The sequence below is a fragment of the Sinohyriopsis cumingii genome, chromosome 7 (assembly GCF_028554795.1).
Source record: "Sinohyriopsis cumingii isolate HCF-2022 chromosome 7, ASM2855479v2, whole genome shotgun sequence".
Classification (NCBI taxonomy): Eukaryota; Metazoa; Mollusca; class Bivalvia; order Unionida; family Unionidae; genus Sinohyriopsis; species Sinohyriopsis cumingii.
Window position 1 is genome coordinate 66,804,923 of NC_142967.1, and position 24,021 is coordinate 66,828,943.

The 24,021-nt window shown below is 36.3% G+C and overlaps 1 protein-coding gene across 1 annotated transcript in view; it reads left to right on the top strand.

The window, feature by feature from the left end:
* The window catches only part of LOC149795445 (heat shock 70 kDa protein 13-like), a 36,658-nt gene extending 25,854 nt beyond the window's left edge, over positions 1–10,804 (top strand). The window contains exon 7 of the mRNA XM_089965230.1: positions 1,539–10,804. Within this exon, the coding sequence (XP_089821356.1) occupies positions 1,539–2,080 (542 nt within the window). The 3' untranslated portion in view covers positions 2,081–10,804. The remainder of the gene's footprint in view (positions 1–1,538) is intronic.
* Positions 10,805–24,021: the final 13,217 nt, after the last annotated feature.

The following is a 24,021-nucleotide window of genomic DNA, read 5'->3' on the forward strand; positions in this document are numbered from 1 at the left end:
CTTGATAAAGGGATGCATCTCAATGAGCACTACTTTCATTTCAATAGTTGTTCATTATAGCCCATACTTCATGCTGAGATAACTATGGTTAAATTTTATGTTATGCATTTATATTAATACCACACATTCACAAGAAAAGAACCTCATTGTCACCTATATTGAATCTTTATTGGGCTTTGGTTACATTTTTGCATTTAACTCATGATCATACCTGGTTTCAGTCATGCTTTATGCATACTATCCAACATAGAATCATTAAATTTTGTAAACCTTTACTGTAAAATATGTCTACATGACTTATATTTCATGTCCAATAACTTTGTTGAAATTTTGTGTTAATCTTTTAATGGTGTTTATGTTCCAGTCATGAAGTGTGGTAATTAGACGCATGTCTGTTAGTACTAGACTCATTCAAACAAAAAAGGTCACTGTGGCTTACATTTTTTTGTTCCACCAATGTAGGTTTATTATTTATGTTTAGTTCTTGACCGCATAAATTGTTCCATTTTCCATATTAATGACCATATGTTGTATATAATGATAGACTACCCTAAACCGGTTAACTGTGCATTGTACATGTGAACGAGTTTAGTTGGTTTGGTTTCTTGTGGTAACATGTAGGTTAATTAATGACAAAGTAGTTGAAGTAAAGAACTTTGCCCAATTTGGGTGAGTATAGGGTAAGTGAACTGCTATAGTGGCTAATCAGCATAATCATTGATACATGATTCTTATTCTTGCTGTCATGTCAAGGTTACGTAAAGCCTGCAACTTTCATCTAGTAAAATCTGGCTTCTCTGTGTACACAATGATGATGATTCTAAAATAGATCTTTGGAATGACAATTTAAAAAAAAAAATACACTATGTATGTAGGTGTATGTGTATGTTTGTTTCTTTGTACATATGTACGTACGTACATATGTATGTATGTATGTATCTATGTATGTATGTATGTATATAGTTTAACAAGATATCGACACAATACTGGCTTACTGGCTAATATACTGTGCTGATTCAAATTTTCAGCTTCTGAAAACATTTAAAGTTAAAAATAAAGATAAAAAATTATATAAAAAAAGTTAGCTAGAAAAGGTACCAGTGTACCACTGTCAAGATCATTTTGGTCTGAGTTTATTTTGTGTATAATTATGAATGATTACAGTGGCTGCTGGAGACTACTAAAAGCTTCACTGAGTGAGTGTTGTGATTTTTTATTACACCAGATGCTTATAGAACAATGCTTCTCATTATGACACTTTTCATGGCAGCCATAAAAGTGACCTGCAATACTTAGAGTTAAACTGAAGGATACTAGTTTGTGTTGTAAACATGCATGCAGATACCTATGTGATGAAGTTACATTATAATTCATTCATATTTTCCAAGACTGAAAATTAAGTGAAACAATTTGAGTACTATAAAATAAAATCCAAAAAATGTAATAGGGTACATTACCATACCCGTGTTATAAAACTGGGGGTCTTTATTTGTGAGGGACCATTGTACTAATTTTGCTCTCTCTTTCTCTGTTTGCAGGCAATAATCGTCTTGGAGGCCAGGATTTTAATCAGAGGTTAATTCAACACTTTCAGGGAGTTATAGCACAAAAATATGGTAAACCATTGACAGATAAAGAAGATTTGCAGTCTCTTAGGCATCATGTTGAAGACTTGAAACTTCATCTTACCACTTATGAATCATTTGATATACAACTTCAGTTACATTCCATGGGCAAACATGTAATATTTCAAGACAAAATGACAAGGACCCAATTTGAAGACTTAAACATAGATCTTTTTAAAAAGGTGTTGGAGCCTATAGAAAAAGTTTTAGAGGTAGTGCAGCTACCTAGAGAAGCAGTAGATGAAGTTATCCTTGTAGGGGGATCTACAAGAATTCCAAAAGTGAGGGAGCTGATACAATACTTTTTCAACAAACCTCCAAATGTTTCTGTGGATCCAGAATTAGCGGTAGCAATTGGTGTATCTATTCAGGCAGGTATTATTGGAGGCATGTGGCCATTAACAGTCAGTGCAGTAGAGGCACCTGTTCAGGCAAAGAAAATTCAATTAAATTGATTGTAAATACATCTTAGATACATGTGAAGTTAAAATCAAAATATTGTTACTTTATTTTTAGTCTTTAGATCAGAAAAACTTATTGTATGGTCTTTCATACGTGGTTCTTCTGTCCAATAGGACAAGTTTGCTATTGCTTCTTCTACTAAACTACTTGAATGATTGCCATGAAACTTTAAATACACATTCCTCCCATGGTTTAATTGGTCCTAAATGAAAACGGTGCTGTTTGGACATCTAATATGGCCACTATATTGGCCATCTGGGAAATCTTTTTATTGCTACTGCTCAACAATGGATGGTTGTACAAACATGTTTTCACTAAAAGACTTCTTATGATCTCTAGTTGATTCTGAATGAAAATGGTGCTAATTTGACATCCAATATGACCACCATGACAGCGATCATTAAAATATTCTAACTGATACTCCTCCTGAATGGATGGTCTTATCAACCTGTGGTTTTCATGAAAGATTTCTTATGAATTGCAGTTGATCCTAAATGAGTGATGCCAGTATGACATCCATTGTGTCTTCCACAGTAGTTAATTTGAAAATCTTGTTATCGCAGAAGAATATCAGCAATGGTGTCATCACTCAGCAGTTAAAAGGAAGAAACGGTCTTAATTTTAATTCCTGGAAATTCTTCATGACTAGTAGAGTGTCAGTCCCATATAGGGACTCTTGTTATTTTATTGTACAGACATGAAAGAGTAAGAGAACTGACTTTTGCAACTTGTTGCACATATCATCTTTGTCTCCCCTCCAATGGCAGGTGTGACAAAGATCTATCACATTTCTGAGGTAGTATTTCTCATTAAAATGTTTATGTTGTTAAAGTGATGCACCTTATACATGTGTCCCTCACTATTATGCACCTTAGTATAACACAGACCATGATATAACAGTTATGGTCATGGATCCCATTACATTGGTTGAATTATATTATTTTATGTGATGCACCCCATTAAGACTACCTCACTTAATTACATAGTGATGGACCACTGTATCATTTAACCATTTCCAGGCCAGTCTTAAATGGAAATTTTGTGGTCTGTCAGTTATTGCTAGAGATGTGTATTCTTTGACAGCAGTGGCATCATCATTGTCCAAGTTAATTATAAAGTTTTATGTTTTATTGTCTCTTGCCAAGCATTGTTGATAGCAAGACACAGGTATCATTATTTGATATCAATCTCATCACTGTTGTCGGGGTTAATATTGTGTATTTAAGATTTATGTTATTATGTCTTGCCAGGCATTAGCAGATAGCCTGATAAAGGCATCATTATTTTAACAGCAATGGCAGCATCATTGTCTGAGTTAATATTGTGTATTAAAGTTTTGTGTTATTGTTTCACCAGCATCAGCATTTGACTCTTTTCCAGTGTCACTTTCATCATGAGTAACATTCACCTTGAAGTTGTTTACCTTACTTCAGAGTTTGCCTGACAGGCCAGACATTGTGTACCATACATCATAATTTGACAAACCAGACATTATATAACATACATTGTAGTTTGCCTGACAGGCCAAACATTGTGTATAGTAAGTACATCGTAGTTTGCCTGACAGGCCAGATATTGTGTATGGTACATCATGGTTTGCCTGACAGGCCAGATATTGTGTACCATACATCATAGTTTGCCTGACAGACCAGACATTGTGTACCATATATCATAGTTTGCCTGACAGGCCAGACATTGTGTATAGTACATCATGGTTTGCCTGACAGGCCAGATATTGTGTACCATACATCATAGTTTGCCTGACAGACCAAACATTGTGTACCATATATCATAGTTTGCCTGGCAGGCCAGACATTGTGTTCCACTAAATCCTTTTAACTGCATGTGCTATAATTATTGTCATTAAAAGTTGACAATGTATTTTTTGTATGTCATGATCTTCTAGAGACCATTTAATGCTTTGATGTTAAAGGTTACTATTACATACAGGTAAAACCTGTTATAACACAATTTGTTATAACACGATTCTGCTTATAATGAAATGGCAGCATGGCTCCCATTTTTTTATTTAAGGTGACCTCTCATTTTAACATCCTAAATACATGATCTCGGTAAAGCCAATTACTCATATCCCTAGCAGATTATATGATCAAGAGGTTAGTTCAGACTGATGACATTGAAATTTCAATGCACATTTTCTATGGCAAGTTATTAGACAAATCTGTTAACGCGATCCTGCTTATATCACAATGTTATTCTTTGGACCCTGAGCATCGCGTTATAACAGGTTTTACCTGTATATGTTGAAGACTGCTACATTGTCATGCCAAATATAGGTCATTAGTCACCTTCTGTATTTATTTGTATATGAAAGTTGTACCCAGCTATGATCAGCATCGAAACAAATGTGCCAATTGTCTATGCAGATTGCAGCTGGGTCTGCATAATACGCAAGTAAATATGGTAAATTGTACATCAATGGAAAATGAGCTTCATCTTTGTTGTTGTCTTTTTATTTATTAACCTTCTGTTAAAATGTTCATGCATCAAGAAAAGCTAAGCACTGCCTTACCATAACTGTATCATATAGAGGTATGTTTCTTGCTTTTCAGTGCAAGGATGCTTGATTATGGACTATTTATTTTTCACGCTTCCAAAATATAAAGGAAACATACATGACTTTTTATGATGGTATTTTTACTGGCATGTCCATCATTCATAACAATTGTTTGCATTAACCTCCATTTTCAGACTCTGTTGCAAGTGAACTTTTTAAACTTTATGGATGATTAACCTTGGGGAGAAATACATACCAGCACTTTGAGTAGGTTACAGTGACCTACTTGCAGTGTTGCACTGATCACATTTAGTTTTGTCATTTATCAATCTTTATGTGACACTTGTGTATGTGCTGTTATACAGCCCAATGGCTGCCTTTATCTCCATGAATGCTGCTCAGTACAAAATTAGGTGACAGTGACATACCTTTCATAGTTCTTGGACATACAAGCTGGCTGGACTGGGCATTTTACAGATAATAAAAAATATTTGTTGTGAGCAAGCAATCTCATTTCTCATTTTGAGAAATTTTGCAAAGAAAGTTGGATGTGTTCATAAATAAATCAAAAAAATTTGTAGAGTCAATAAAAGTCTGAAAACAAAATGTAGAATTTAGGTTTGAAATTACCTTTGTTATAGAGTTAACAGACACATTTTTCATCCTAAAGAAGAAGAAAAAGTATTAAAAATTGTGAACGGTAATCCTTTTTTAAAAAATTGTTTGGATGTTATTACACAAAAAATAAGTAATTTCCTTTGATAAATTCAAATACATCTTTAAAGATTTATTCAGAATTTCTCACATATACTAAGCAAAGAAATCTATATTACTTTAAGAAAATTAAATTTCATAGTGTCAGATGTGCTTGTAAAAATTTGTGTGAACCCTTTCAAAATGTGTGGTGGGTCTGTCATTGATCAAGATATTGTTGACAAAAGTCAAGTGCATCAAGCATAAGAAATGATATGTATACTGCCATCATTTACACAGCATGCTTATCGTAACCAGACAAGGCCTAGTGTGATCCCAGCATCGTGCTGTTTGTGAAAAGACCTTCAACCATTTTGTCAAATTTCAAAGATGGATTTTTTTGTCTTAAATAATTTTAATAGTGAGGTCACACATGATCTCAGCCTTTGTCTGGTTATAAAGCAGGTGCTAAAAATGTAAAATCTGAAATTTTCATTGTTGTTAAGTAATACCTTTATTTTTGGTGGAATATATTTAATTGATATTGCTTTAAGGTGTTGGGATAGTCAGTGATATTTCATACATTATAATGGGACACAATTTATGTGTTGAAACATGTAACTAGTTTTTAGTTTGACGTCACTGAAGCAAATCAGATACTGCAGCAAATGATATGTAATTACTGCATCATTTGGTTACTTTCTTAAAGACTTAATATATGGCATCATAAAGAGTACTATTTTCCCATATTAAATTGGGAGTTTTCTGTGATTTTAAGTTTCCTCCACTTGTCATTCATGAACCACTGTCCGCAGACTTCAAATGCATCTAGTTAAAAAATTAAATGTATAATTGTTGCAAGAATTTATATTTCAAGAGGTTTTGTTCTGGTTCATTATCATTTTAATACAAAACATAAGCAGCAAGTGGATAAACCAATTGTCAAAGAGCCCAAGGCAAGCTGAAAATTTTATTCATGGCAAATAATTTTTTTGGTATTTTCTCTAGAATTTGTAATAAGATATGAAGCAAACAATGCAATGTTGTTGTTGTTGTTGTAGGGTTTAATGCCATTTTTCAGCACACAATAGGCCATACATGGCGGCCAGTACTAATGGTGGAGGAAGAACCCGGGAAATCCCCGGAAAGAACCACCGACCCTCAAGGAGCTACTGGAAAGCTTTCTCACATACCAACATTGGTTGAATCCGAGACTCGAACCCACGCAGACAGAGGTTTTAGTGCAATTGAGTGAAAATTTTAATTCTGGGTGATTGTACTGTTTACAAGGGTTTTCCTTTCCATGATAAGTCATCTTGAATTATGATAGATTTAATATCCCAATACCATCATGCATGATAAACCTTGTTCCATATATATGTCAAAAATAAGAAAAATAACCGCGAAACAAAAATATCAAGAATTTTTGAAGACATGGAATTTTAGTGTTTTTCAAAATAATTTAATCAAAAGTACATGTCTTGAGTTATAAACTGGTAATTAATTGGAGATGTTTACAATATAAATGCATTTCATTTACTGTCTTGATCTTTAAAGATTTTAATTTTGGAACACATTCTTGTTAATTATGATACAGTTTACTTCATCATAGTATGAGATTAAAGACATTGTCACCTATTTCACTTTTTTAACTTGTCACATTAGTTAAAAAATAATAAACTTGCAGGATGCATGATTTTCTACCAGTGAATCTCTTTTTATTGTTGGAATAAACTGAGGGAAATTATGAGAAGAAATATATTGTGACCTTTTCTTATGTGAAGGTTTAATACATAACTTAAACTTTTGAGTCGATTGCAGCGTATACTCTGATGATTGTGGACAGGAAAACAAGAAACAAAATTAATATAGTAATGATTGTTTATTACATTCTTGGATACAATGTTTTCTGTTAGAACATTTGAGTTTAATTTCTCTTCCAAAATTCCTAATTACTGTCTACTCCAGAAGCATTGTTATAATGTCAGGGTTCCCACACAGGTTTGGAATTCAGGAAAAAGTCTTAAATTTTGAAAATTACTTGTCCAGGACTTGAAAAGGTCTGGAAAAATGTAATAATGACTAAAAAGTCTGAAAAAAGTCTTAAATTTTTGTTGTTCCTGAAACTTGGGCTGTGACTGCTCTTTTCAGAGCTCTTCGGGCATTACTGTAGAACACAACATCCTAAGGTGAGTATAGCTGATAAATTTGCTGGAGAAGAACACACAATTTCGACTGGTGTTTGCCGATTTGTTGAGGATTAATCTTCACTTTCCATTTCATGGATTATTCATGAATTATTTCATTAACTCTTGTTTTATGTTGTGCCAGTGAGTATTCATTTTAATTTTGTTGGATTTTATTTGATTTGACATTGTTGGACCAATCTTTGTGTGTGCCTGTGTGAACCTGACATTTAAAGAATGCCTTGATATTACATTTACAAACCTCAGTGTGAAGAAGCTGATGACTTTCAAGTCTGGATAGAGCCTTCCAATCTTAAGACTAAAGCATTATTTGTTACATATATTGCAACTATAATTTTTTTATATATATTATTGTGGATTGTAAACAACAGATTGCAAGATTTTGCTAAGGTAAAATTTATTTTAAAGGTTAAATTATATTTTTTCATCTCTGCACATTTTACTTGCAATTTTAAATATTTTAGCCTCATAAGTAGCCACTGGAGATGCTTATGATCAATATTTGATTTTTCTCAAAATATCAACCTCATTACTCCTGGTATTTTCTCCGCTTTCCTATGTAAAAAGCCAACATTATTACATCTTAATGTATTCATAGTTTAAAGGTCAACTGGCTATATTTAGCATATATGATATTGGGCCTTATGTACAACATATTCGATGGAAGTAAACAAGAATATCATTTTTCAAAATGCAGCAAAAGTAAATATTAAACGAATATATACGCTTACCTATGACTCTTCCCAGCATGTGGGTGTATAAAAATGTAAATAATGGCAACACTATGGCATAAATTGAGTTAAAAAACACACAAAATCTCATTTTATGACAAAGTGAACATTTATACCAAGGGATCAGATGATACATGTTTTCATTTATTAAACTATATATAATAAAAACGTTTGGTACAGTTTTTTGTGTGCAATGTATTTTCAAGGTTAGACTCAGACTTGTATTTACAAATGAAGGGTGATATCTAAAGGCATTGGTAATTAAAAATTTTCATGTTTAGTTTACATAAAAAGAGTAACATTTACATTATTTTGAAGAAAAGAAAACCAATTCATGGCATTTATTGTGAATATCAATCAATTCTGAATATTGACATTATAATGAGCAAACAGTCGATCTGTACAAATCACTTTATGCAAAAAAATAAAATAATTATAAATATTTTGTGAGAACTCTGTGGCAGTTCCTTCTCTCACACTGTCTCATTTCACAATTTAATACTTCGTGAACTGTAATGATATTGCTCAAAATTGATCAGAATTATTAAGAAAGTACAAAAAAATTGACAGCCAAACTTTAATGTTGCAACATACACAGTTTACACCATAGAAATGCAGATTTACTGTAATAATAAATTAGTGGACAACCTGTACAGTACGAAAGAGTGAATGAGGAATTTTTCAACAATTTTGCCCATGTGACTGACATCCATTGTAGAATATTGGAAGTATTCAATGCAAGTTATTTTTCTGTTTGTACATTCTTTGCCTTTAATTTTATAGATATAAAAATTGACCAACACTATCTTATCATGATTTAATTCTAAAGTGGCAATTTCTGTTAACTAAATTGTGATTTCAGATCAACAGATATATGTACAAGAATATCGTCATAATTATGCACTGTTTTAAGAGTAAGATTTAATTTCATCTTGTGTATGACTCATAATCATGATATTTCATGAAAAAAATGATATGCAAATGTCAGCTTGAAATGACATGGAAGTCATGATTTTGAAAAAAGTGACCAGGACCAATATTAAAAATGGTGGACAGTTCATGTGTTTCAATGCTTCTTGAGAATTTATCTGAAAATATATGAAGGTGAGTTCAGTTTTAGATTCAGCACACAAATTATGCAGAAAACATTTCATTTTGATATATTCTAAAATTTTGAAAAAATCATCCCTTGTTGCTATCATTAGGTTAATAAACATGTCTCATGGTTAGGTCTGGAAATTTTTATTTTTTGATCTGCAAAAAGTTTGGAAAAGGTCTGCTATCTTTTTCTAAATTTGTGGCAGGAACTCTGTAATGTTTAATCTTATTTGTTTACTGCATTTGATTTGTTCGGTCTGTTGGAGAAAATCAGCTACATTGTAATTTTTTTAACCTGATTCACCAAAGTCAGGTAAACTAGTGATCATTAAATTAACTACAAAGCCAGGTAAACAACAGTGATCATTAAATTAACTACAGAGCCAGGTAAACAATAGTGATCATTAAATTAACTACAAAGCCAGGTAAACAAGAGGGATCATTAAATTAACTACAAAGCCAGGTAAACAATAGTGATCATTAAATTAACTACAAAGCCAGGTAAACAATAGTGATCATTAAATTAACTACAAAGGTTTAATCACTCTTCATTCATAATTTGTAATTTAGAATCATTAAGGTACAAAAAGAAATGTTATGTACTTTCTGACTAGTAATTTAGAAATAGTCAGTATTTGTTGTTCTATACCTGTATTTTGAATACCCCAAATACAACTCAGTGGCAGACCTGAAATTCTTATTGAGTATTTGCATGTCATTAAAAAACATGTCAGCAAAAGAAATCAGATTAGTAAAAAGCAGGTGATTGTGGACATTTTCTTTCCATCCAAGTAAATAAAGGACCATCTTTTATTTTTTTAATCATGACACTTTTACAAACACTGACTGGTACACATACATGTACATTGACACTTTCATTACATGGTAAAACTTGCTGGTTTATCATGCTTTTCATGTTAATGTATTTCTGCAAATGCATGTTGTTTGAAACTTCCATTATCATTAGGTACATGTTCAAATAAATCGTACCAGTATATTGTTTACTACATGTGTCCATTGTTGACATGTACATTGAAATGGACATGCTGGGCTTTCCTTATCACCTGGAGGACAGGTGATATACCTGGCTCCTTTTACTTTAAACCCAGCTACTTTAAAAAAAAGAACTGTATCCCTAATGTAGAATGTCTGCCACCCCCCACCTACTTTATCAACTCACCCTCCAGCTTCATATTTAATGGAAGGCCCTGGACATGTACATAAACATTCTGAAATATATATATTGAATTTGGTTATAATGTTATAAAAAATCTATTTCTCTTGTGAAATGTTATAAACAATCAATACTGTAATAGGTAAATATTGGAAAAAACACATGACAGAAAGTAAAATATTTGAAGAATGTGCAATCTTACAAATATATTATTAATTCTCTTTCTTTAAGTAGGATGAATACCACTATGATGGAAATATATGTATAAAAATCATCAATAAATAGTTTTTGTTTTCCTTGCTGTGTGACAGACCAATCATCATCTGTGACAAATGCCTTTCACTCTAAAATGGTTAATCATTCCTTTCCAATCATATTGTAATAAGACAGCATGTGTTAAGATCAGTGATACACACTTGAGATTTTAGTGGCAATCATTTTTCTGTAGTTTTTATGTATATTACCTTACAATACATAAGTACATACAATATACAATAAGCAATACACATAAACAATTTGACAGTCTGAGGGAGGGCAAAGCATTGAGAAAGGAAGTATATGACTTGGAATATTTATATTGCATAAAAGTCCCTATTACTTCTCTGTCATGGCTTACAAAAATACTTGAATATACATCACTTTTTGAAATATATGACCTCTGAATTTAACCATAAGAAATATATGGACTTTATATATGATGGACCATAATGGGAGGTTAGAGGTTTTTAAATATATGATTTTGAACCCACCTTCTTGATGTTCTTTACAAACATTACTTCTTTTGATTTTATCAGATGACCCATTAGCCAAGTATCAAACAAACAATCATTTTGGTAATGATATTAATAAATGATTAATTTTTTATACCACCAAACTTTTCATAACTATTTTTCCATATGTAGCAATCATTTTTTAGACCACTGAATACTCTTCTCATTTATGTTTAATTTTGGAATAAAGTTTATTTTTACATTTTAAGGTATGTTTCTTGAAAATGTTGCGCACAGCAAGGTAAAAATTCCTGTTTCCCACTTAACATTTGAACTCTTCACATAGCCTGAGATTGCTGTTGTTCATGTTTCCAGTCCATTACGCTATCTCAAACGTTGATCAAATTTGTCAAAGTGATTCTTCAGTACCACCCAGGAATAAGGAGGTGAGGTCGGCAATGTTTCTTTAAACTAAATTTCTGTACTTCATTGCCGCATATGTTTCTAATCATAACTGCCAGTATCTCCGCATAAGGAATTAATAAATATGGTGACAGGGAATCTCCTTGCCCACATCCTGAGCCAAGGGTAAATCAACATGATGGATTATTACACAAAATTCAATTTATGATAAAAGATCATACACATTTTATAATAGATTCACCAAAATTAAAATACTATTTTTATGAATTTGCAGGCTTAAGGATCAAATGTTTTTTTTATTTTAAACTCGACTAGCAGTAGCAGTTGATGTTTTATTTTTTCAGCATAATTTTAAGTTGTCAAAAATAATTGTAATGTCTTCCCTACTGAGCCTGCCTGACAGAAAAACAGCATTTTCTTCATGTATTAAAATTGGCAAAAACTGTTTAAGTTTATTGGCTAAGCATTCTGATACTTTTTTTTTATAAAGTCAAATTTAGAAGAGAAATTGGGGGCCTTGTTGGAGAAGTTTATTTTTATCTTTGAGTATGCAGGTAATACTGCTTCTAGTGGGTAGCTGCTAGATCATCCATAATGTAAGCATAGTTCATTGCTCAAATTAAGATATGGCCCATATGTTTTATGAAAAATTTAAAACCAAAAGTCCAGATATCAGATCCTGGACTTTTGTTGTTTGTCTTATTTTTAAATTCTGTAAGTTTCAGATAAGGTTGTTCCACTTCCAAAGAATTTCTGTCACCATCATCAGATTTAGAAATGCCAAAAGTGTTCAACATTTCAAACAAGTTTCCATCTTCTACAGTTCTAAAACACATATAGTGCAGAGATAACGTTATAAAAGTTGAAAATGTGGATATGAACCAGAATTTGGAGTAAAATTGAATTACAGTTCCTTTAAAATAAGAGGTCATGGATTGGGCATGATGCCAATAAAAAATTAAAATATAAGGAGAACTGAAGAGAATAAATGCATGAACAAAGTATGAGAGTAAAACAGAACAAGAACAATTATAAAAAAAATAAGAAAACCTTGTGGGTTTAGAGGCAGGCCGTTTCCCGCCAAACCTGTCACAAACCATAATATTTGTTGAAAGTGCAGTATTGAGTCCATACGCACATAGGCATTTAAAAATCTTGCAAGATACTTAATGGCAATAACTGTCTAACCATCTTGATGTCATAAATCGCTTTAAAAAAGTCATTAAATAAATTAAGAAAATACCGTTTTCACATGTTTATCTATCTTTACGCAGATTCTTTTACTTTTTATTATTACCACCCAAGACGTGTAGATCCGTTGAACTATGTCATCAGTCATGTGTTGTCAGAATGGTTTTTGTTTGGATGATTTTGGCTTGCAGCTCGATGCAGTATATAAACAAAAGTTTGAAGTGCAATTACTCTTTTAATGTTTAGTAGATTGTTTTTTTTTAAACTAAGCACACTACACACATCGTAGATTTCGGAAAATCCACATCGTCGTGGGAGAACATTTTAATCCATTCACTCCGTATCAACTACGACCTAGCATAGTGGTTACTGTGGCTATCCACATCATTGCTTGTAGTGATTGTTTTAAGTGTTACTGTCCTACATCGAGTGGAATGTACCTGTTAGCTGATCTATAGTTGATGATGAAGAATGATCTTTTTAATATTCAAAGACTCGCACAATAAAACACACCAATATACAAAATATATAAAGTACAATGATTTGAATTACTGTAGTTATGTGCGGGCCCGGCCCTAGGGCAAGGCGAACGAGGCAACCGCCTTGGGCCCCGCGTATTCAGGAAATCAACTCGTTAATACAGTTTTTTGCTTGGGGCCCCGCGCTCATCGCTTGCTGCCTTGGGCCCCGCACATCCTAGGGCCGAGCCTGTATATACGCACATGAGAGAGAGAGTTGGAGCTGGTTGATACACGAAGAAGAAGTCGTTGATGCAGTCGATAACATGCATCAGCCAAGTCAGAAAAAGTATCAGATAAATCAGTAGAGTTGTAGAACAAATTTATGGTTTTGCCAAAACTTGGAATTGACTGAGACGGAGTCTATAATCACTAAAACAGTAGCTCAAGCGTATGACTCGTAATCCAAGGGTCGAGGGTTAACTACCTGCCCAGACCAGCCCTTATCGGGTGCTTCAGTGTGCCTTTGGGAAAGGCTCTAGCTCATAGTTCTGAGCGTGACGTAGCTAATAGTGTGTTCCTGTCTTTCCATTTTACGACGTACAGTGGACCAGTTTATGTTTGTTATTCAAATAATGATGGTGTTAACACTTACGTCACTGTTTTCCCATTGCTTGTTTGGCAACGAAACTGAAAACTGTTGGCGGTACACTAATCAGTTTTATGTCCTGCAACTATTATTTTATTATCAACAAACTTTTATTTCTCGTTGGAATATCATTCTGTCCACATACTTACCACGAGTGTTGCTCTAATAAAGACACAGACCATTTAATCTGGGTGCGGGTTGGTGCTGGGTTTGATTTATTATTATTGTTGTTGTTGTCGTTTTCGTGATGTATCAATAAATCTAGCGTAGTAAGAAGAGAACTATTATACCTTTTTGTTGAAGCAAAAAAGTGAAATCATCGGCTGAGCTTAATACAGCGTTTTTTTATCTTCTGTATTTGAAAACAAATTCAATCTGGGTTTACGATCAGTTCATCTGCCACAGGTCATGGATCGTGATCAATACACCAACCTCTTGAATTCGGAAAGCTTCAAATAAACAATCACCTCTCGTGTAAGATTTGTAATGCTGTTGTCTATGCTTCAACTGAAAACCGTGATGCCTGGGAAGGGCATTTATAACAAATAATGAACTGCAAATCAATTGTCCTGCAATGATGCGTACTTTACGTCCGAAGAGTGTACACAAGAAATTACACAATCACCTTTGGCGCTTTAGGTTTTCTGCTCCATTATCATGCTATTAGCTATTGATAACATTCTACGTGAACTTTGACAAATTCATTGGAAAGGTTCACAATGATTATGACGTATCGTAAGTGTTTGTTTATTTCTGTACCAGAGGAGCATGCTGGATATCATCTTGGCTGCAAGTGCTTAGGTTACAACAAAAAAGGCTAAACTCTCGTTATCACCACTAGTTAAAGGTAAGCCGTTTTATATTTATGGATTGGTGCTCAAAGTCTCTCTCAGCTCTCTCATTTCCTTTGGTCGGTTTGATGTAACTTTTACCACAATTCATAGGTCAAGAGACATTGTCGTATGACAGAAGCGAAAATATTCTACACTCGTCTTTTTATGGACTTTCGCCCATATCTTGCTTTGATGGTCGATCGATCGATCGATCGAGAGAGAGAGAGAGAGAGAGACTTTGAACATTATCATATTTAATTAATAATAATTTTAGAGCATTTAAATGGGAGTCGTTGTTGTTCTAGGGTTTAACGCCATTTTTCAGCACAAGATAGGCTATACATGGCGGCCAGTATAACTGGTGGAGGAAGAACCCTGGAAAACCCAGGGAAGAACCACCGACCCACGAGAAACTACTGGCAGGCTTTCCCACGTACCCACGCTAGCCGAGCCTGAGACATTACAGCATGTGTGCCTTGTAACCAAGAAATTTACCGTATATTGTCGAAAGTCTATTAGAACATTATATCATTGATTATATATGTAACAAGATAACCGGGTTGGATTTCAAATTTATAACAGAACACTTTTGATGGTGATACAGATACAATGTTTATTGATGAATGACTCAAATGAAAAAAAAGAATTATGATTAATACGTGCGTGTATAAGATCTAAATATTGGACTAATTAACGCAACCCGTACGAACCTAATAATGTAACATAAATGTAAATACAAGTAAATGACCTCAACAGTACATGGAGAAAGGTTAATGATTCACAGTCATTTCGAACGATGAAAAGAATGACGTGTTTTACTCAAATATTTAAAATGATTCATGGTAATTTCACACGACGAAAAGAATGATGTATTTTACTCATATAGTAAAAAATGATGTTCTTTACTCATATAGTAAAATGATGTATTCACTCAAATAGTGAAAAATGAGGTACTTTACTCAAACAGTGAAATGATAAAACAATGGGACAGATATCATACAAAATATCTTTACAGTCCCAAAACACTGTATAACAAACCCCAAAATTAGCCCACGGCTAAAAGATTACATGTATGGAGTTACACAAAACACTCCGTCACTAGCATACTTGGCTACCAGTCACACTGGTCACTCAAGCAGTCAGTATTACAGATAGTCACCGACCACCATTCAATTCCTTGGTCAATCAAGCAATCAGCGCCCATCAATCGGTCAGCAACGCCCGATCAGCTGCCACTCAACCAGCAACACACTGTTCAATCAGCTCCATTGCCCCGTAGTTCAACCAGCTCCGTGCCAGCTCCACGGCCGGTATGGCCAACTTCTATGATCAGCTCTACAGCTGGTACCCCGTCAACCCTGACCACCATGATCAGCTCCACAGTTGCCACGGTCAGCTCTGATCACCATGGTCAGTTCTGATCAGCTGAAAATAAATCTAACACCGTGTACTATTAATGACTCGCGCACATATGAAAATACATAATGGCGTTATATACGCTACGCTATACAAATTACATTATCAGCAGAACATGACAAAGCAATAAGCAGGTTCCGAAGTGAACCCACCTGTGTCCGATAAGAAGCCTATGGTACTACACGTTTCTTAATAAAATGCAAGTCCTGTTAAGTCACATACAAGAACAGAAAGTATTTGCATTATACTACGCAAGCCGGAATTACATAGAAAATATACAAAAATAAACGTGGTAGTACAATAGTTATTAACCTATAATATACATAAGAAATTAATAAATGACTCACATACCTCTAACAGCTTAAGATTTGAAAGTTCTTAAGTAGACTGCTCACTGACAAGACCTTCCGTAATGTATGGTGAGGTATTTATACCCAGACGATGTAGCCCTACATCATCCGTGCGCTTGACAGACTTCGGTTTTTCCCATCGAAAGCACTTCGCATGTGCGGCATACGATGAACCGAACTCACTGTTTCAAAATATTTGTACGATATACAAAAATCACTCTCGGGTATCGTTGTTCACTGAAAACGAACCCCGAGTACATGTATTTAATACATAAAGGGATTTATACGATTCCGTGACAATATAAACACTGTAGATAAATCGCAAGGAAAGTGTTAACATACCGTTACCACGAATCGTTCTTGTAGGTTACTTGGTGTAGGTTTAGTTCAAGGTTTTCATCCAGCCCAAATTCTTTTCCTCTCTCAATCCAGATTTTTGCATATTTTGTTTCTTATGCATGAGAGGAGAGGTGGGAACGGAAAGCAGAAAGGATTCCGATAAAAAAAAAGTGTAACATTTTCAATTCGTGTAGATAACGGGGATTATCAATACTTTTTATCGTTATTTTCATATGTCACTAATGATTAACGAGTGGAAATACTTCATTGATCTATTGGCATAGAACAACGGCACAAAGTTTCAGGAACGTTCATACATGCATATCATTGCGCCATAGGCAGATCACAATTTGATATACCAATAATATTATTACATCAAACTGCTTTATAACAACACTTTAAAATACATGTTTTTTTATGGTATGTGGTTTAGCAGCAGAGGGGGCGAATCGGACATTTTGTCCAATCGTTATTTTGCTTAATTATTACTTTCTGCACTCAACGATCTAGTGTCGTCAGCGCCTGGTAAAAAAAAAACGACGACGGTCCATCCTACACGATGGTGACGTCATTTGGTTTAATTAACACCTTCTGCTCGCCGATCCCCAGCGTCGTCAGCGTCCGGTAAGCACATCGACGACCGCGTCGATGTCATCGCCCCCTCTGCTGCTAAGAAGTTATTTACAATGATCTTACAAACAGAGTGATCACTAACTCCTCCTCCTGTAGATCAATTAGGTTATTTGACTGATCGGTGAGTTTAAAATTAATTCTCGTTAAAAACCGATCATGGCATCGCATATAGACCGGATTAATCGGATTCTCAACGATTAAAAATCCCGGAGGGGCTGTTGGTGAAAATGAATAAAGGATATATCCCTGTTGAGCTTGATTTGATTGATTGGTATCTACCTGGTAACTCCCTTCGATAACATCACACACTAGATTGATTGCTATCACTGATGCGATATTTACGTTGTACGGGGCAATATGCCTACCACCATCTCCGTTATCGTGTTTGAGGATAGTTGATGGACCGAGAAAATCATTAAGAGAATTTCTTAGTTCTGGCGCGTTGTATCCTGGAAACTTGAAATCGGGTAAATCGGCTTCTGTGATATTATACTCGGTTAGGAATTTTTGTTTATTATCATCGCTGTTAGAGAATATTATCCCGACGATTCGTTTATTGATATATTCCATGTCTGATATAAGTTGATTTAACATCTCAACGTGTTTTCGTTCTTTTGTTTCCCGTAGCTGTTCTAGTTGTGATTGGTAAATACGATTAATCTCGGCAAACATATCAGTGATATCATTTAAATTAACTGTTAATACGACGATCGATTCAGGGGTTTTGTCATGCTGAAAATACCACTGCATGGCGTCCCTGTCTTGAAATATAAACCTGCTGGGTAATGACGTGTTTTTCATAATAGACAAATTACCAAGATAAATGGGAAAAATTTTATAATACGATTGTACATTCGTGTGCAAGTCCGCGGGTTTTTCCTTAGGCCATCCTAGTATGGTTCTTATTGAACTGTTATAAATATCAACCATATACCCCGGTGTGCTTATTTCGATCGTCGATGATAACGTCGGTTCATGAACCGTAATAGCGATTTTTGATTCCTTTCCTGTGATCGATTTTATCCTGCGTTGAAATTCTTTATTGATTTGTTCTATTTGGTATGACCCAGTTGGTATTGTAACCTCATTCCAGTCTGGGGTCCCATCGGGCTTATTTGTCCATGCAAAAACCAGCGAGTTATTAGGTTGTTGTCCGTTAAATGCGTCCGCTCGGATATTAGGCCAACTGTGATATACTCGCAATTTTGCCAGCGCTATTTCCTTTACTGGAACCGGCGATGGGAAGTTTACACTGAATTCGGGTTTCGTTGATGTTATCGATATCATATTTGTTTGTACCGGAGTGGTGTTCTCCACGATCCGCTGAAGTAATTGAGACCCTTCGGGGTTCAGCGACATTATTATTATTCGTTTTCTTTAGTGTCTAATTTCAACAACCAGGTGGTTTCGGCTTCCAGTTGAAAATCCTCGATTTTTGACATCGCGGAGCTATACAACTGGACCATCGTGGAGAATTCAATATCGGATACGAACAAATTATCAATCGATAACGAGATCAACCCGGATAATTTCGAGTACGCGTCGGATACTATTTGATGTTTTACTGTATACTCGTTGAGTTTTTTCTGAAAACACGATGATATCTTCCTAGTGATTGCGTTGGCGACTCCAGCAACTGTTGTCATCGCGGAGACAGCGATTGGAACAGCGATCGGGGTTATCGTGGTCACCGTGGATAAAATAACACCGGCGCCAGCTACTATACCCGACACCGAGTACACGACCGCGTCGATGGCGGTTATTTTTCTGCGGTATTTTTTTATTTTTGCACGGTATTGTTCGGAAAGCGTTTTCAAATTCGCGGAAAATTCTTTTGCGGTATCGAATCGATATTGATGTGACGTCGGTGATACCTCTGATTCAATTTCCTTGGTGGTCATTTTTATTTTAAAAGAGCTAGTGTTTTTAATTACTTAGATTCGCTACAAATTCCACATACCATGTAATGTCTGCCCTAAATATATTGCTATCAACGGTCTTAATCACAAACCGTTCAGTTGCGTCCTTGTCTATAATTGTTGATATTGTATTGTTAAACCCGGATGAACTCGACGATGATATACTAAACTTCGTATTTGAAATCAATGTCAATCGATAAATACCCTTAACAGTTGCGGTGATATATACTGTATTCTGTGTAAGAGTCCAATCGAATGATCCATGCTGAATTGTGTATACTGTGTTGATGATATTCTCATGAGAGATTTTTATTCTTTCGGATTGATCTGTTTTCAATAGTGATTGTCTAAACGCTTCAGCAATAATTTTGATTTTTTCTATTTCCTGTCCATACGCAGTGATATCATTTATAGTTATTGTGATTTCATCCGGTTTGATATTTTTTTTACCAAAGAATTTATCAACGGCGCTATCAATCTTGTTAACATTTTTTCGTAACGAGGATAAATTGGCCGACAGTATCGTAAACTCCAAAATAGTATTCTTTATTGTTGTAATATTTGGTTCGGTTACCGGCGGGGTCCCGAAAAAACTAGCGGTAGTGAGCTGTATATCGGTGATAGATTTTTTCACCTGCGCGTCAAGTTCGGTCACCGATTTATCCAACCTTGTAAAACCGTCTCGGATTAATGTTATCGTCGATAGATGTTCACCCGGTTTGAGTCGTCCGTCGCTGGTATACAGCGCGATAGTGTCCTCGGCGGCATCACGCTGTCGTATTAAAACGTCATTCAGTGACACATTACTGGATTTCAATTTACCCTGGCGGTCTTGAAATACAACTATTTCGCCCGGGTCAACACTGGTTAAATTCAACGTATCAGCGATTTCATCCTCAATTAGTTTTTTTATGTCATCGGTGGCGGGCGTTTCCGTGGGTTTTTTCAGCGCCGAAACCGGTCGTCCCCAAATATCAATCATTATTATTGTAAATGTTATTCTCTAAAATCCGTTGAGCTTCTACGACCCCACTAGTATATTCGTTTACAACCATATGAGGTGGTTTTCGCGATGATGAAATCGCCGCAAGTACGTTCAATACCTCACGGCCACATATCGGTGGGTCGCTTAATCGCTGTGTTGGCAGCGTGGAATAAAAAACCCGGGCCGAACACGCCCGGGCTGAACACTCCCGGATATACCGCATGAACTCTTTCGGCGGGGCTAACCCGTATGAATCAAAATAGACGATCGCACGCGGATCAATCGCGTATGCAACCCAATGAGTTCCCGCTCCGGAGGACCCATCGAGGTTAATTATGCCTGTTTCAGTATTCCTTGGGGCCGCCGGTAATTGATCCCTCATAAAAACACCTCTGAAGTTTTTTATCGCTAGCGCGTTTGCGGCGTCTATTAAATCAAAATTAGACATTGGAGTCAATGACTCCCGAGTCAATAAACGGTTCCCGGTAGTCTTAGACCCTTTCCCGAATACCATGAATACGGGGTTCCCGGTAGTCTTAGACCCTTTCCGGCCACGGGTCGTTTTTTTTTGTAGCCTTTCCCGGTTGCCTTCTTTAATGCCATTCCCGCCGCGGTACCAACGGCCCCCAACGCCGCCGCCTTAGCCACTGCTGGTGCGGCCGCGGCAATCAACGCTGGAATCGCAGCTAACAGCGGAAATATCCCACCGGTCTTTTCCATGTTTTTAATTGCTGCGGCGGAAAAATCTATTTGAACACCCTTTTTATTCTTCATCGCATCATTGAAATGTTTTATTTGACGCGCCGTCAACGATATCTTATGATTACCACCCGCCATCTGTGACGGCTTCAGCGTTATTGTGGTTCCGCATTGTTTAGCCGACTTTGATCGTAATTTCTTGACTTGACCATCAGTCAACTCTACACTGACGACACTATACGACATTTTATTGTAAACGCGTTTGTGTTTTCAATTACATGTTTTCCACTGGTGCATCAACGATTCTCATTCGTCCACCAACGCCTTCCAACAGCATTGATTTATCGCTGAGAATGACAGCAACCGCTCTATAATTAACACCACCCGGGGCTATACGAGCTCGGAAGTGTATATCAACGACGGATTGTCTCGTTAAATCAAGATGTTCCAACGAAAAGTAATAAATCGGATACAGGTTTTTAAAATCAAGTTGTGATATTTGCAAACCAGTGTCGACGTTTTGATCACGACCCATATATGACAGCAATCGATGATACACACGTGCGATATGGTTGTCGCCGTAATTAAGCTGTATATCCTCGGATGGTTCCTGTTGTCCGTTTATTCTCAGCGAAACATCCCTGACTCCTAATTGATCAAATATCATATGGCTGTGTTCTTGACTACCCAATCGATTCCTATTCTGCAGCGCTATGAATATATGACGCGGGGCTGAAACACCCTGTTTTGACGCCAGGTGCCATGTAAACGTATCGGCGACGTTATCCTCTTTAGCATCAGTTGTTACCGCTAGCCAACTCAACAGCGATTTCCCTCCCTGTTCCATAAATGCTAACAATCGTGCTTCCGTGGTAACTGATGGAGTCAGCACCGGCATCCACAATGCCATTTTAGTTAAAATGACTTTACCGGCAGCGACGCCAGCAGCATGCCATATTGCATTGTTATCATCGCCCCTTCGCGTCAGCGCGATTGTATGCTTAGCCCCATAGACAACTTTTCTGACATTTCTGCAGAATCCGAATATGTGATGGAGTGGAATCGCGCATGAAAACTGTCGGCGTGGTCCTTGCAACATTCCTACTCGTGCTGCGAATCCTAGATTGTAATCATTGTTGGTGCTTTTTATAATATTAAAATTAGCACTTGGTCTTGCTCTGCGGTCTGGATTGGCTGCTTCAGCCTGTGGGTCAGTTGCGGTATCTCTTTCCGCCAGCACGTTGATGTACTGAATATGGTCAGCGTTATTGGTGGTGTCCTTCGCAAACATCATAGATGGGCCCGCCGATCTTGTATAATCATCCGAGTATCTCGCTAACCCAATTATCGTCGTTGCAACATCAACCTCGCGTTCTATTGATTCAATTTCTCGCCCGTCAATAAGATATCTGGCGCTCTCAAATAACGCCATAATACCGTTGTTGACGAAGCCAACTCGAACACGATGGTCATCTGCGTATGGTGCATTATCGGCGGCATTTGTCACGAGTTCTCCCTCGATTTCGATAAACGCTTCACACGGCAGAAAGTATTTACTGGTATCTTGGACCTGAAGTTCAATTCGCGATCGTAGGTCGGGTTGCGCTGCATAATAAGAATAATATTGATAATCACGGACAGAATCATCCCTGCGCACTGGGGCGTCCATATCAAACGCGGGATCAGCGGTACGCGCAAACATTCTATTATTTATCATGTTGATGTTTTCAATTGCGATTTTTTCGTCGTAAATTCTTTGAATTTAAACCACTCCCCGCTATCGCGTTCATGAGCGCGTTGGTTGCCGCATCGGCGGATGGCTGAGCCGCCAACGACTCTAATTTTTCTTCCACGGCGTTATTTATTACTTTACTGACATTTGCAGGCATCACTGTCGTTGATGGCATTACCGGTGGTTTCTGTTTTTTTCTCCTGAATTTCACCAATGACATTAGTTTGTCCCGCGCGGCTGAAAACGCCCTTCCGGCAACATCTCCAATGGCACTAATACCCTTATCACGAATAACATCAATAGCCTTCATTCCTAATTGTTTGGCTAACGGCGCTACTTTTGGAGCCATTCTTGTAAATAACCCCGCAATGGTGCTACCGAGACCATCTCCATAGTACGCGCGGTAAACAGGCAATCGCGAGTTTACCACGTAGACGAGTACTGGTTTATCATGGTTGTAGTGTATGATCATCCTTATTAAAAACACCAGTTTTCCAATTAATCATCCACGAGTTCGTCTATGAGCGTTCGATATGCATTAATGTCCATAATACCGCCTGCAAATAACCGCTTGCAAATATCAGCGGCCTCATTGATTATTTCCGTAGAGTTATTTCCGGCTCGTTTTCCTCCGATTAGTACTTCCAGCCGTGATATATCACTGAGAACACTATTAGGACAGGTAACGCCGTAGGATTCTTTACCAACAGAGTATCCTTTTCCTTTTTTTGGTGTTATACTCTTAACTTCCTTGTGGAATGCGTCGTAATCGGATTTACTACGATGTGGTAATGCATCTTTATGTTTACTTGCTAAATACACTATTCTTGCCCAGTCCTTTAACGACTTTATATTTTTCTCGTAACCGCTATTGATATGCTTCTTATCTCGTATGTTCTTAGCAAAATTGTTGGCAGTAAAATTAATTAATTCTTCCCTGTTACTGAAGCCTCTAATTTGATCTATTGTGCTCTTCTTGAGTACAATACGGGGTATATTCCCCTCTTTTTCTTCCGGTATTTCTTCTTCTGGTATTTCTTCTTCTGGTATTTCTTCTTCTGGTTCTTTCGCAGTAGCGCCTAGTTCTTCTTCATCGGCCATTGTAACATAAGGTTCTTGTGGTTCGGTTATAGCGAGTGGTGGTGGCCTCCGTGTTGTAGCAGCCGCTATTTTTGC